Source organism: Myxine glutinosa, chromosome 1, assembly GCF_964187855.1.
Source record: "Myxine glutinosa chromosome 1, kmMyxGlut1.1, whole genome shotgun sequence".
Lineage (NCBI taxonomy): Eukaryota > Metazoa > Chordata > Myxini > Myxiniformes > Myxinidae > Myxine > Myxine glutinosa.
In genome coordinates, this window is record NC_136261.1 from 246,620,393 (window position 1) to 246,636,700 (window position 16,308).

Genomic DNA, 16,308 nt, shown 5'->3' on the forward strand with positions numbered 1-16,308 from the left:
TAACAATACATGAAAACAACAATTGCAAAAAGACAAGAATCAATCGGGAAATATTTAAAGCAAAAGGAGGGAGAAGAAGAAGAGATAGTCAGGGGTTAAATGCTGTGGGTTGAATGTTGAATGCAGTGTTGAACAGGTGGGTCTTTAGTGATGTTTTGACAAATCACTAAACTTTACTAAACATCACTAAACATGACAAGTTGAACTTTAGTGATGGTGGTATAACTCGAAATCCATAATTTGAGCATCTGGTACAAGAATCTGGTGGCGTGACATATATATATATATGTATATATATATAGATATAGATATATATGGATATATATAGATATAGATAGATATAGATAGATATATAGATATATATATATATATAGATATATATATATAGATATATATAGATATGTATAGATATATATATATATATAGATATATATATATAGATATATATATAGATATATATGTAGATATATAATATATAGATAGATATATAGATAGATATATATATAGATAGATATATAGATAGAGAGAGAGAGAGAGAGAGAGAGAGAGATAGATAGAGAGAGATAGATAGATAGATATAGATGGATGGAGAGATGAGATGAGTTGAGTTTGTGGGTCATAAGCGCCACCCTTTCTACAGGCCATGCCTCTTCCTCAGTATCATTACCCAGGTGCCACCATTTTGGTCAATTCACATTGCACTGACATCTCATAGGCCTCCGGTTTACATTTGAAGAATCTTCTATTATTGAGTAATAAAGTTAGTGGATGTACGTGTGCATATTTTGAGAGATGAGTGCCTCCTGAGAAGAATAAGGTAAATGATGTGTTGTGGTGTCTCACGTTTTGATTTTATTAATCTATCTATAATTCCATTAATCTCTGTGTGTATGTGTGTATGTGTGTTTGTATGTGTGTATGTGTGTATGTTTGTCTGTGACCGCTGTTTCTCGACAACTACCGGTCCGATATACTTGAAACTTGCCAGGTATATTGCTGGGGACCCGAGGATGTGCCTTTTCAAGGTTTGAAATTAATCGGACAAGTAGTTACCGAGCTATGGCGATTTCTTTATCAAACACCGCAAGCCGTTCGCTTTGGACCAAACCATTTCATGTAAATAGAGGGGGGGGGTTCTGTGGTCGTTGCGAATGGACCAAACCATTCATGTAAATAGAGGGGGGGGTTCTGTGGTCGTTACTGCCACGTGGTTTCAAAGTTTTTTTTTGTTGTTGTTGTTTGCACGCATGTTTTTTTGCACCCACGTACGGGCACGCCCTAGGATGTTTACACACACACACACCCCTACACAAATTTTTTTTTTTTTTTTTTTTTTTGGCAAGGAACGGGCACCCACGTACGGGCACGTCCTAGCTTATATATAGTACGGGCATGCCCTAGTCTATCTATAATTCCATTAATCTCTGTGTGTATGTTTGTCTGTGACCGCTGTTTCTCGACAACTACCGGTCCGATATACTTGAAACTTGCCAGGTATATTGCTGGGGACCCGAGGATGTGCCTTTTCAAGGTTTGAAATTAATCGGACAAGTAGTTACCGAGCTATGGCGATTTAGCCGTTCGCTTTGGCGTTGCGAATGGACCAAACCATTTCATGTAAATAGAGGGGGGGGGGGGGGGGGGTTCTGTGGTCGTTGCGAATGGACCAAACCATTTCATGTAAATAGAGGGGGGGGATTGTCACTGTACTCGCAAGCCGTTCGCCGTTCGCTTTGGCGTTGCGAATGGACCAAACCATTTCATGGACCAAACCATTTCATGTAAATAGAGGGGGGGGGGGGGATTGTCACCGTACTCGCACCCACGTACGGGCATTGCACCCACGTACGGGCATGCCCTAGTGTTTCAAATTCCGCCATGTTTTGAGGCCTAACAAAGTTGAACCCTTTCAGACTGACGATCGCACGATTTAGGCTTATGATATCATTTTTGACTGTCGCTGATGTAGTTCGACTCGACTAAAATAAATCCCGAGAAAATCAGACAAAATTAGACGTTTTTAGACAACTAACGTATCCTCATTTTAAATAATTAGATTTGTGTCTTACAGGTGATTGCTTATTTGGAATGTCTATTTAATCTGTGTTTGCATTTTTAGAGGTTGCTTGAGGTGTTCTGAATTGAATTGGGAGAAATCTGGGGGAAAATGAATTTTTGTTTTATTTATTTATTTTCTTTTAATATGGGGAAAATGAATGGGTCCCTGCTGCTGTTTCGTGAGATGCATACATGCTATATCGGTCCTCTTTGAAAACTCTTCCTGGCTGTGGGGAAGAGGAGGGAGGTGAGGGGGGGGAATGCGAGGCAGAGGTGAGGGGGTTTGAGGAGGGAGGCAGAAAGGGGGGGAGTGGGGGGGGGGGGGAAGGGAGAGGAAGAGGGTAGGGGCGGGAGAGGAAGTAGTGGGTAAGTCGTGTCGTAACTACTTGGTCATTTTGCAATACTGTATAGGCCCCTTTTGAGATTGGTGGGTGGAGGAGGCAGAGAGGGTGGGGAGGTAAGGGGGAATTGCTGAGGTATTTGTCACATTTTACATTATGTGGAATTTCTACTGTCATTGACATTGTGTATGGTTTGGGAGGGGGGGGGGGGGGGCATTTCAAAACCATATTTTGGTATTCTCTTCGGATTGTGAGCTTGCTTTTGATCTTGACATCCCTTTTTTTTTTTTTTTTTTTTTTTTTTTTTTTTTCCTTGATGATAATTTTTTTTTTTTTTTTTTCTTCTTCAGGTTGTCGGGTTACCGATGAGATTTTGCACTTGGTACCCAATGTTGAAAACTTCAGGATGGCACTACGAGCGATAAAGCTTTGGGCAAAACGTGAGTCTGGTCCATTTTTATTGATAACCAGAGTGTAACAGTCACTTCTTTTTAATTGTTTCACTCTTTTAGCTTTGTCCTTAAAGGAAAAAATTCTACTTAAATCTGTATTCAAATCGTTTTTTTCCATAAGGACGAGGAATTTACTCGAATATGCTGGGATTTCTGGGTGGTGTATCATGGGCGATGCTAGTGGCGCGCACATGCCAACTTTATCCAAATGCCATTGCCTCCACACTTGTGCACAAGTTCTTCCTTGTCTTTTCAAAGTGGTGAGTGCTTTTGGTCTTGTTAAATGTGACTTGTTCATGCATAGCTGGCTTTGCTTTTATTGTGGTTTTTAATTTTTTGAGGCTGGTTTGATGTTGTGCCGTCGTTCATGTATGCCTTTTTTTTTTTTTTTTTTCAGGGAGTGGCCAAAGCCGGTTCTGTTGAAACAGCCAGAGGAATGCAACCTCAGCCTGCCTGTGTGGGATCCAAGGGTATATCACAAAGTCCACCCCTCTGTTCACGTCCACTCCTTTGGCTGACTTTTTTTTTTTTTTTTGGTCAAAACGTTTTGAAAATGTTTGTGTATTTCTCCACAAAATCTGGGCTCATGGAAAAGCTAGGTGATGGATGATAGATTAACTCGGTCAGTGAGGTGGTTGGTAAGCAACCGGCCATAATTTGTTTGACCCTGTGCCTTTTATCTCTGTATAAAATGCCAATGATGTTGAGAGCCTTGGATTCTACATTATCTCGTAGTTGGAAGTACAGCTTGGATTCCAGTAGAGAAGAGAGCAGTGTACGATTTAGCTCTGAACAAATAATTTGTAGGTGGTGACAAGTTCAGATTCACCAAAGAATGTTGGTATAAAGGGCTGGATTGGCAAACTGCCTTCCTGGGGTTATTCAATCTCTCTATTCTCTCCAAGGCTTCAAGCAGGTCGTGTTATCCTCTATCTTTACCCACAATATTTCCTACCTCCATTAACCCTACCTAGCCAAACTCATCCCCCTTAAGCCATGGTCCCATAGAGCCTGCGTTGGTATACGATGGTCTCCGATGGTCGGATCATGGAGCATTGTGGAGCGTCGTGGAGCCCATCCTGCGTCGACGTACGATTTTGTGGCCATCGTAGGTTGGAAAATCATCTTTTGAAATGTTCAAAAGATGGTCTATGATGGTCCACGATCCTACAATCGTAGAACATCGTACGACCATCGTACGATATCGTACGACAACGTACGGCAATCCTGCGTGGACGCAGGATCATCGTGCGTCCTCGTAGCTACTTTGGGGGTAGCTACTTTGGGGGTATATAAACCCCAGCCATCAGCCATCACTTCATCATCATCATCAGTTCATGCCGACTTGTTTAGAGTGATCGTGAGCCATCGTAGGTTTGGGCCCGTGGGACGGCTCTATGGGACCGTGGCTTTACTTGCAGGTTACTCTTTTATTTTCTCTGTCTATATCTCTCTGTCTGTCTCTCTCTGTATCTCTCTCTGTATCTCTCTCTGTATCTCTCTGTATGTATGTCTCTGTATGTATCTCTCTGTATGTATCTCTCTGTATGTATCTCTCTGTATGTATCTCTCTGTATGTATCTCTCTGTATGTATCTCTCTGTATGTATCTCTCTGTATGTATCTCTCTCTGTATCTCTCTCTGTATATCTCTCTGTATCTCTCTCTGTATATCTCTCTGTATCTCTCTCTGTATCTCTCTCTGTATCTCTCTCTCTATATATCTCTCTCTATATATCTCTCTCTCTATATCTCTCTCTCTATATATCTCTCTCTATATCTCTCTCTCTATATCTCTCTCTCTATATCTCTCTCTCTATATCTCTCTCTATGTCTCTCTCTCTATATCTCTCTCTCTATATCTCTCTCTCTATCTCTCTCTCTCTATATCTCTCTCTATATATCTCTCTCTCTATATCTCTCTCTATATCTCTCTCTCTCTATATCTCTCTCTCTATATATCTCTCTCTCTATATCTCTCTCTCTATATCTCTCTCTCTATATCTCTCTCTCTCTATATCTCTCTCTCTATATATATATATCTCTCTCTCTCTCTCTCTCTCTCTCTCTCTCTCTCTCTCTCTCTCTCTCTCTCTCTCGCTGTATATCTCCCTCTCCCCCTCTCTCGAAGTGCCTTCCCTATGCCTGCCCATTCTTCCACTTCCCTCATGTCATCAATGGCTTCGCAAATCTGTCGTGTTTCCCTGAAGTATAGTTATTACATGCCCATCTGCCCCTTATCACATAACCCGCAACCCCCTTGCCATGTCAACTTGTGCTGACTTAAACAAAATTTCCTCAACCACGCCTCACCCCACCTCCCACCCCTACTTCCCCCCTGCCCTTTCCTCTTTGGCCTGAGGGTATATTGCCTTTAACAGTTGAGCTTTGCTGTCCATTTGTTGTACTGACATGTGTGCCATGTTGCATCTGTCAATCAGATTAACCCCAATGACAGGTTCCATGTCATGCCCATCATCACCCCGGCCTACCCACACCAGAACTCTACCTACAATGTGACTATGTCCACTCGTGCCGTCATGGTGGATGAGTTCAAAGAAGGTGAGCGTGCCAAAGTTTCCTTTTTAAATATGGCCTTCATTCCTTTGTAAGCCATTGTAATTGTAATTTTATGTGGGCTCACATGTTGAACTGTTTCTCCATATAAAAGCTCGTGGTTATGAAGCCTTTTGGAGCAGTGTGCTGCAGAGGAGGCAGGGACCAATGTAAACTCTTGATAGTAATTTCATTTTCCTCATATCTTTGTTGGCCTTCTTTCAGTTTTTCGTGTTCGTGTTATAAACCCCTTTGCAATCACATGAAAAGCCCTTCAAGCTAAAGGAGAAGTTTTATATGTACAGTTTCATCCAGCCAATGAAAATATTTCCTTTAATATTAAGGCAGGAACAGCATCTTCGAAGACCTCTAATTGATGTGAACTTGTGGAAATCTCTGTGCCAATGCACTTTTTTGGGTGTAATGGTCCATGGTAATGCATGATTGATTTCGGTATCTTTATGTCCCTCAACTTTCACCTTCATTTTTGACATTTCAATTTTTTTTTTTTTTCACAGGTCTGGCTGTGACAGATGAGATTCTTCAGGGAAAGGCGTACTGGTCTAAACTTTTTGAAACTCCAAGCTTTTTCCAAAAATACAAGTAAGGCCTTTCAACTTTTGATAGTGATTTGTACAAATTATAACTTAAAAATTCCTTGATGTTTTTCTACTTTTCTTTTTCTGCAGACATTACATAGTTCTTACTGCCAGTGCTTTAACAGAAGAACAACACCTTGAGTGGTAAGTTGTGTACAATTTTGTACAATTGTCTGTGAAATGCCATTCTCCTAGTCTTTGTCCTTGATACATTTCAATTGACCTTTTTTCTATACAAAATCTGGGCTGATGAAAGAGCGAGGTGATCGGCAAATAGGCAATGTGGCAACAGGTGGACCCAGCAAGAGCATAGAGGAGGGAAACCAGTAACCTGCAAGAGGTTGGTTTGCGTTGTAGCGGTGGGGTGGATTTGCAAGTAACCCCAGAAGATGGAGGAATATTTTCAATAAAGTTGGGCGACTTTCAAACAAATTTTAATTTTATTGGGCTCTTCAGAGTGTTAGATGGAATTTTATCCAGTATTTGGTGCCGGCAATCAAGATTGAGATTCGCAGCAATGCTCGTCCAAAGCCACTGTGATTGACATGAGTGGAGCTAGCACTTCAGCTGTAGACGGTATGGACAGTATCCCTTGTACATCTAATTGCTCTGTTTATTTTATAACTTTTCGTAATTGCACTGTGCGAATTAAGTCTGTGGAGAATCGTACACAGAAAATCTGGGTTTAGTGAATTTTTTAAAACTCAACTTAACCCTGACTTTTTCTATAATTTACGACATTCAATATTTTTTCCCGTTTGAAGTCACTAATTCCATCAGTTTTCTTTGATCTTGGAAAATCCTGCAAACATGAGATTGTCATCCATCTTTAAGTTGTCCAGTAAATTATTGTGCAGATATCAGGCATGGTTGATGGTTTCTAACAAAAAATTCCAGAAAGGGCTTTTTTTTTTTCGGAGATCTGGCTGACTGATTATTTGAGGAACCCCAGAGAACTTTGCTTCCTTTTATTCCGCCGAGGCTGAGCAAGTCGAGGTCAAGGCAGTTTATTCCTGGTACGTGAAACCTGCAACCCATGCCTGCAAAAAACTAATTTTTTGAAATGCTGGCCACACTTTCTCTCCAATTATCATATTGCTTTGTAATATGTGCTCTGATGTTGAAAGTTTTGTGTTGATCATTCAAGCGGTTGCTGAGAAAACAAATTTATAAACAAAGAGAATAAATGTGAAAAGGTGAGGGCCTTGGCCGACATTCCACATCGCCAATGATGGTTGTTGACACTCATTACTAGTTTATTTATTTATTTTGGCAATCTTCTCCCTCCCATGATCCACAGGGTTGGATTGGTGGAGTCGAAGATCCGGATCCTCGTGGGAAACCTAGAAAGGAATGAATACATCACTTTGGCACACATCAACCCCCAGTCCTTTCCCAGCTCCAAGGAGGGGTCACCAAAGTAGGATAACATGATTATGTGTGACTTAAGTAGAGTAGGACTTGGGTTAACATGAAAACCAAAACTTTCAATTAAGTGCAGAGATGCGAAACTACCTAGTTAAAATGGTGGCTCTTGAAATTTGCTCAAGCTGAAAGTATCTTGTACCTTGTCTCTATTAGTAGTTTGGGGGCAGTTCTCATCATTTCTGGTGTTCAAGTTCATTCCTACCATTATCGTCTCTGTTGTCACTTCCCAGCATCCAGTATGATATAATTTTACTATTTCTGTGTGTTGGATCTATGCAGGCTTACGTGTGATACATCACTGAACTTTTCCTGATGGTGTGGTAATGGTGGACAGTGTGGATGTCTTTTTCTGTTGTCATTAACGTTCTTCGTTCAAAATCCGGTAAATTGAGACCTTTCAGGACGAGAGTGAAACAGTGCAAACCAGTGTATTGAGACAATGAATCAGATGCTGTAAATTTTGCAAATACCTTAGTCTGCTTTTTTGAATCTCCATTTTTACCTTCACCACTGAGGGTGGATGACGTTTGTTTTCACCCCTGTCTGTCTGTCTGTCTGTCTGTCTTTATATGTCTCTGTGAGCAGGAAATCTCGAGTTATGGACTGCTTTGGACGAATTTTGGTGGACAGCTTAGGTGTGTGAAAAGGACGAATTGATTTGATTTTGGTGAAGATCCAGATACTCTTTTTTTTTTTTTTTGCGTTTCTTCACCGTTGAGAGAAGATAGGGCCAAAAACGATGCATTGCACATTTATACCAACGATATGAAATCGATTAAAAAAACGATATGCGATACAAAAACGATATGTTTCAAAAAGTTATTGGTGGATTATGACAAAACCTGATGGAGGAGTTGGGTAGGTGACAAGAAGCCGATTACATTTTGGTTAAGGTCCGGATGTAGAACCGGCCTATTGGTGGGATACAAAACATAAACTGTTCTGCCTGGTGGAGGTATGCGCACTACCGAGTGCCGTTCTGGTATTTCTTGTGATATTTGCTTTGGGTCACTTTTCTTTCCATTTTGTTGGTTGTATTTTTCCCTCTTTCCTGTGCCATCTGTTATTATTATTATTATTATTATTATTATTTATTATTATAGTGGAACCTCTTATCTCAACTTCCAAATAACGGAAGACCCATAATTCAGGGGAAAAAAAAAATTTCGCCTAAATTAAGTAAGTTTTCCCCCAAGATAACTTCGCATTCATTTTTTTTTGGATAGTCAAGGCTCATGGAAGAGCTAGAACACAGAATGGACACAATCTAACAAAAGGAGGGAAATGCCAACAACATAGCCAAGGGAGAAAATATATGGAGATGTTCACCAAGGGATGTGTGGGTAAGGTTTAGGTGTTGGGGAGAACCCAGAGGCTGGATAAGATGGATTAATTCACTCTTTGAATGAAATAAAAAAATTAATGTGCTTGAAAAAGGAGAATGAAACAATTGCATGGCAAGAGAAAAGCAGGAGGGAGAAATTGTCAAAATTATGCTCGAGACCACTTCGAGCTGACACACTTAACTATTCCAGAAGCTATTCGTTGAACCTGTTCGTAACTTTTTCATAATCGTATTGCTGCCTTGCGTTGAGGTGGTATTACTCCGGTGTCAGTGCATGCATTTCAAAAAGTGCATGTATTTCACGAGGTGGGGAAAAAAGTGCATAAAAAATATCAGGCATGTAAACCCGCAAGCCAGCTTTCCTCTCAATTTGACCGGGAAAAACGCAATCTCCATATATTCAGCAGCCAATACAGCTTTGTTGGCAAGAGACAACAAACGGATCTTTTCAAATACAACTGCAGTAAATCAACCCTTGAGTGCAGGTGTCAAAAACTTCACAAAAACCCATTTGGAAAATCTATATTTTTTTGGAAGATTATGAAACGATGCAAAAAATAGAATGTAATAAAATAGGTGCAACATTTGCAGAACAATATGTCAAATGACAAAAAACGATGAGTGTCTCCCCATGCAAGTTCAAAAAAGAAGCAAATGCCCATGTATTTGCAAAGTTCATGGAACTCATAAGGTGAGAATAAAAGGTATAGTCTTACCTTTGCCAAAGGAATTGAAGTAGTAATCCGATTTCAAATGCGCTAAAACAACCAACCCCTTCTCCTAACCCACAAGGACTTCATGAGACGTCAATGCAAACCGGCAAAGCTCACAAGAGGAAATGAAAGGCAGAATCGCATCACCTGGTAATGGAAAGGATGATTCGGCACCATTCCTTCGAGTTTAGCAATCTTCACCAGGATCTAATGTCATGCTAATGAGGTAATTATGCACCACAACTATGGTGAAAATAACTGGTCAGACCCGAGGACTAGAATGGAAGGGTCGTGTTAATAATGAAATTTTTCCCTCTAACTGTAATTTTATAGATACAAGTACACCCGTTCACTATGGGAGCTGCAGGGGGTCATGTTATTATCATTATTATTATTTCTAATTATTACTACTATTACTTATGTTAGATCAGGTCATTGAAAAGGTCAAATCATGCGTCACCATTCTAAATTCCCGATAATAAAATTTACTTCCGTGAGGTTGGGGGAGGTGGGAGGCAATATCGCAAGTCACAAAACCCCTTGGAGAGTGGGGATATTGTTTTGTAATATCATTATTTATCATATATCATTCATCATCATATTATCATTATTATCATTATCATCATATCATTATTTATCTTTGTTATTTATCATATCATTATATCATTCATCATCTTATCATTATCATCATATCATTATTTATCATGTAATATCATCATCCGGAAAACCCCCTTGATGGAGAACCCCCTCTTGGGGAGGGGAGCAAATGAATTTGCTCCAACCTTCATTGTGTGACCCTTCGTCCTCCTGTCAAGTTTGGTTGAGATTGGATAAGTAACGATCGAATGTATTGCGGGACAAAAATCGTCAGACAGACGGACGGACGGCAGCCATTTATATTGTACCTTTTTGTCTTATGGCCACTCCAAAACATCCTGCAAGTGCATCGTCAATCTCAGATACACACATGAAGACAAGTAAAAAAAAAAAAAAAAAAAAAATCAAAAATAAAATCATGATTAACCAAGCTGGAAATTTTTTGTCTTGAGAATCGAGAGAGTGCAGCTTCTCTTGGCCGTGCTTCGAGCTTGAACGAGTCGAGCATAAGGACAATTAAAAGGTAATTGTAAAACAGGGTTATGAGTTCCATTTTACGTTCAGGGTTCCATTTGCACGGCGTTTTATGACATTTTCATAGAGCACCCTCTGCCCTCCCATGCAAAGCGAGTGACGTCTACGAGTCAATGAGGAGGGGGATGAGTGGGGGAGGTTTTGGATTACTAGGGGTGTGGGTTGGGTCGCAGGAAATGGGAGGTGGGACAGGCCTGAAAAAGTGGCTATGAGCGGCATGCCCAGCAACCACTTTAAGGGGGAGGAGGTAGGAGTATGCCCAATGCCGCTCAGTAAAGCGGAGATAAAAGTAGGTTTGTCCAGGAAACCTGATGATAATAATGTCGTTGAAAGATTTATTTTATTTTTTTTTCTAAATTTATTTATTTATTTATTCGGATTGGTCTGAACAAAGGGTACACCAGATAAATAATATTTTTGGTTAATGAATGTGGTTAATCATTTCAAACAATTATTTAATTGAAAATTTAATGAATGTTGTTATGTTGTACCATAGCCTGTTTATTAGGCCCTCCCCCAGTGTTTTCTCCATTTTCTTAACCACCACCTGTCTCCCCTCCCTGTTTCTGGACTGTTTGTGAGGGAGGGGTGTGGTCGATGTCTGTCAATAATATGGGGATGAACAGGAACATCATTTTAAATAAATATTGTCGAACAATAATCTCCCTTTGTTTTACATTGCATGTTTTGCTTTGGTTGCTGTTTAAATCTTGAACCACCTTTTGCTTCATTCCATTCCTTTGTGTGTACTGTAGGGAGGTGATGACTACTATGTGGCTCATTGGAATTGCATTCAAAAAGGTGGAGAATGCTGAGAATGTTAATGTGGACTTGACCTTGGACATCCAGTCATTCACTGACACCGGTAAAACTAGCAAAGGCGAGGAGTGAAGTGTTTACAAATTTGAAGCATTTCTTGGTATTGAGGTTTCTCACTGACGTGAGCTAGTGACGGCACCACCTGTTGGGTCTGCCATTTTGTTTATAATCTGGATCGGTATCACTCAAAATGTATGGAGAAATATCTGTCGATGGAAGTGGTTCTAGCTTACCCAATGTTAGTCATTTAGACAAGCAGAGAAGGATCTGGTGTATCCAGAAATTAGAAGTCGTTGGGGTCAGATCCCTACAGCTTGTCGGAAAATTTGCTGACCCCCAATGGAGCAGCATGTTGATGTGGAGCAGCTGCCTGACCTACAATTATCTATTAAACACTTCCTCCGACTACACGAAGGAGGCTATGAAAGCTTATAAGAACCTGGATGGCTAGATATATTTTGTGGCTGGCTGGGTTCATGGGATGCAGACTTGGAACATGCCAGAGAAAGAGGATGCTGGTGATGTCCAAAGTAAGTACCAACCAATATTAATCTTGTACACTTGTAAACACATTGGCTTGTCATAAAACCCTGTGGGTCAGATTCACTGTTGATGGTGCTCTATCGTACTGTGAGTCGGGGAACGTCTATGAACGAGTTACTCAATAGAGTCCAGTTCTTTTGTGATCCCATTTGAGCCAACCAGAATCACTCAATGGTCCAGCTTAGCATTGATTGTGAAGTCTACCCTCACAAATATATGGAGTGTGTGTATTGGAATACTGTTTGATTTATAATAATTAGCCGTGCCTTCCGGTCGCTTCGCTAACAGGTTTAAGCAGGAATACTGTTTGATTTATAATAATTAGCCGTGCCTACCGGTCGCTTCGCTAACAGGTTTAAGCAAATGACAGCATGTTGTACTTCACAAAACATATTGCATACCTATCTGTGAGTCTAAATGAGGATGTAAAATGAAGTGAAACACGCAAAATGATATTTTATCACGCACAGTTGCTCTTGCTGCTGTCGTCGTGGCTGTGGTTGTTTGTGTCCTTCCGTCTACTTATATATTTTTCCAGTGCTTCGAGAAGTATTATTGTCCCCCGTCGCACCGCGGAGCGAAAGGGGGACTATGGTTTTCCCCTCCGTCCATGTGTGCAGGCGTGTGTGCGTGCATGCGTTGAACCTTGTGAGCGGAATATCTTGGAAAAACAAGCGTTACGCCTAGGTCCCCCGTCGGTGAAGTGATGAGTTGACAAAGTGGAAGACGCAAGGTGGCCATCTTGGATTTTGACGTGGCGACCCAATTTTCAATAGCGTTCTTCCTTATGCCTAGATACACCCACACACCAGATTAGAAGTTGGAACTTCGCTTATTTTTCAAGATATTCCGCTCAAGGTTCAGACATACATGGCGGCGGCGATTTTGACGTGGCAACCCAATTTTCAATAGCGTTCTTCCTTATGCCTAGATACACCCACACACCAGATTAGAAGTTGGTACTTCGCTTATTTTTCAAGATATTCCGCTCAAGGTTCAGACATACATGGCGGCGGCCATCTTGGATTTTGACGTGGCTAACTAATTTTCAATACGGTTCTTCCATATACCTAGTTGCACCCACACACCAAATTAGAATTCGGTCGTTCGCTTACGCATGCACGGACGGATGGACGCACACACGGACGGCGGGGAAAACCATAGTCCCCCTTTCTCTCCGCGGTGCGACGGGGGACAATAAATGAACTACTCACTTCTAATCCGGTGTGGGTGTATCTCGGCATAAGGTAGAACGCTATTGAAAATTGGGTCGCCACGTCAAAATCCAAGATGGCCGCCACCATATATAGATATGTCTGAACCTTGTGAGCGAAATATCTTGAAAAATAAACGAACTACTAACTTCTAATCTGGTGTGTGGGTGTATCTACGCATAAGGAAGAATGCTATTGAAAATTGGGTCGCCACGTCAAAATCCAAGATGGCCACCGCCATGTATGTCTGAACCTTGTGAGCGGAATATCTTGAAAAATAAGCGAAGTACTAACTTCTAATGTGGTGTGTCGGTGTATCTAGGCATAAGGAAGAACGCTATTGAAAATTGGGTTGCCACGTCAAAATCCAAGATGGCCGCCACCATATATATATATATGTCTGAACCTTGTGAGCGATATATCTTGAAAAATAAACTAACGACTAACTTCTAACCTGGTGTGTGGGTGTATCTACGCATAAGGAAGAACGCTATGGCAAATGGGGTCACCACGTCAAACTCCAAGATGGCCGCCTTGCATCTTCCACTTTGTCAACTCGCATTACTTCACCGACGGGGGACCGAGGCGTAATGCTTGTTATATTTAATTTTGTGTGTTCGTTCAATGTATGTCACATTAATAGTCTCCTGGTTTCACCAGAGGTGACTCTTGGTTTGCTCTCCATTTGTCCGTTCATCCATCTGTCTGTCCCACCTGTGGTTTTCCAGACTTTATTTTTTCCCTCCGTACCCTTTAACATATTAAACTGAACCATGGTACATGGCTTTATTATTAGCTCATCTCGATTCTCGAAGAGATTAACAAATAAAATGGGTCGTGACGTCCAGATGCCTATCCGTCTGGTCGTCCGTCCGTTAACGTTTTGCTATTTTTTCTACTCATCCCTTATCACCCAGATGATTATTCTGAAACTTGACACATGCATACAACACAGTAGCTTGCACAATCGCTTCGATTTTTTGACTTCGGATCATGGGGACTCCCAGGGGTTAACCCCCAAACTTGGGATTCCTACTCATCCCTTATTTACCAAATGATTGCTCTGAAACCGGATACAACCCTTCTACTCGGTGTTCTGCAGGATCGTTCGGTCTTGTGTTTTTCGATTTCCTATTTTCCCAATTCGGATCAGGGGGCCTCCTTAGTCATCAGGTGGAACATGGGAGAGGGGAGGTTACCCCTGAAACATTGGACCCCTACTTGTCCCTTGTGTACCAACCAATTGCTCTGAAACCCGATGAAGTCCTTCTGCTTACTGGCCCGCACAATCGCTCAAACTTCAATTTTTCAATTTCGGATCATAGGGGTTCCCAGGGGGGATTACCCCTTGAAACCTTGGATCCCAACTCGTCCCTTATTTACCAACCGATTGCTCTGAAACCCGATGCAGCCCTTCTACTCGAATGTTTGCAGAATCGCTCGGTTTTGGATTTTTCGTTTTCGTGTTCTCCGAATTCGGATCATGGGGCTACCGTTGGGAGAGGTGTGGTTACTCACTGCAACTTTGGTTCCCTACTTGTCCCTTGTTTACTAACCGATTGCTCTGAACCCTGATACAGCCCTTATACTTGATAAATCTGCAGGATCACTGTCGTAGGTTTTTCGATTTCTGATCATGGGGGCTCACGGGTTGAGAACCAAGTAACGATCAATAAATCCGAGACCGAGTGAGCGGGCTACTGTCTTGTATTCATGTCAACTTTCGGAACAATCAGCTGGGTGATAAGGGAGGCGAGACAGACATACGAACGGACATCACGACCCGGTTTGTAAGGTCATCTTTTCAAGATTGAGATGAGATGACCTAAAAATGTTACTATTGGAACCAGTACATTAAGCTCCAAATCCTCCTTCCTATTTTTTTTCTTCTCCTTTACATAAAGACTGGATTTTAGAACAGGCATCTTTGTGTTGAAATATATACTCATTTTTGTTCCAAGTAAATGGTTTATTAGTTTTCCAACTATCATTTTAATGATTCCATGAAAGCAGGAACCCTTCAAAATGAAGCCAGATGGGTGCTTTAGCAGCTACCCATCTTTCCCAGCTCTTACTCCGCTGCGAATCTGCAGAAATTGAGCCCTGGCTTCCCCCCTTTGATTAGTGCAACCATATGCACAAGTTTTGGGTAATGTAAATAGCAACAGTGGGAAATAAAAAAACATTGTGTGCCAATCAAGTTTGACCTACAAAATGGCGGCTAAACAAAGGTACATGATCTTGTGCCGTCACGTGAGAAACCTCTATAGCCGAAAGGGACGTTTGGGCTGAATACGTTTCGGTTTTTGTCTACAGTGCTGCTATGATTGAGCATGACAATGTGTGCTTTTGTTGTATATAACATATAGACAGCATAGCAATATTTAGGTGTTCCAGCGGCTGTCCTGTTCTTGCTTCTTTGTTCTTGAAGTGTACAGACAGGCCGCCAACATCAGCATGCTGAAAGATGGTATGCACATAGAGGCGATCCACGTGAAGAGGAAACAGTTGTCCCATTACCTCCCAAGCGAAGTTTTGCAGAAAAGGAAGAAGGTAATGGCAGGTGTTTTCATTGCCTCGATGAGACACTTTATTTTTGCATCTATTGCTTGCATGACATCCTTTTCCTTTTTACATGTGTGTATTGGATGATTTGGTATTTGTTTTATTTTTCGTTTTACACTGTCCCTCCCCACCAGGTTTCCACAGAAAATGGTCGTAACAGTGTTGGCAAAAACACACTGAATAGCAGTTTTCTGGATTCTTCCCGTGAGTCAGACAATGGTGCGCTGTTCACCTCTCCTCCGACCACAAAGAGCGTTGTTGCAGAAACCTCATTATCGTAAGATAAAATATCCTTTTTTGTTTTCAATTTTATACCTACTTTATATTATTCATCTATTCCTGTAAGCAATGAGCATTCCATATGTCAAGCTTTATGAAGAATGAAAGTGAAAAACTTTTTTTTTTTTGGCCTGCTTACGATTTGTCACTTATTTTCACCTCCTGGATGGGCTGAGTTGAAGGGGTCAGTCTCTCAAGTTCCATATGATGGCAATTCCCCAGGTTTTGAAACTTGTCTTCATGAGCTGGTTTGTTTGGTCATTTAA

General features: G+C 41.2%; 1 protein-coding gene across 3 annotated transcripts in view; it reads left to right on the forward strand.

Moving 5' to 3' along the window:
• PAPOLG (poly(A) polymerase gamma) overlaps positions 1 to 16,308 on the forward strand; it is a 74,267-nt gene that overhangs the window by 48,664 nt on the left and 9,295 nt on the right. For all 3 annotated transcript variants that reach the window (XM_068129782.2, XM_068129781.2, XM_068129783.2), the window contains exons 8-17: positions 2,750 to 2,839; positions 2,973 to 3,111; positions 3,249 to 3,321; positions 5,292 to 5,412; positions 5,925 to 6,009; positions 6,096 to 6,149; positions 7,306 to 7,425; positions 11,378 to 11,487; positions 15,630 to 15,751; positions 15,898 to 16,040. In XM_068129782.2, coding sequence (XP_067985883.1) covers positions 2,750 to 2,839; positions 2,973 to 3,111; positions 3,249 to 3,321; positions 5,292 to 5,412; positions 5,925 to 6,009; positions 6,096 to 6,149; positions 7,306 to 7,425; positions 11,378 to 11,487; positions 15,630 to 15,751; positions 15,898 to 16,040 — 1,057 coding nt within the window. The remainder of the gene's footprint in view (positions 1 to 2,749; positions 2,840 to 2,972; positions 3,112 to 3,248; positions 3,322 to 5,291; positions 5,413 to 5,924; positions 6,010 to 6,095; positions 6,150 to 7,305; positions 7,426 to 11,377; positions 11,488 to 15,629; positions 15,752 to 15,897; positions 16,041 to 16,308) is intronic.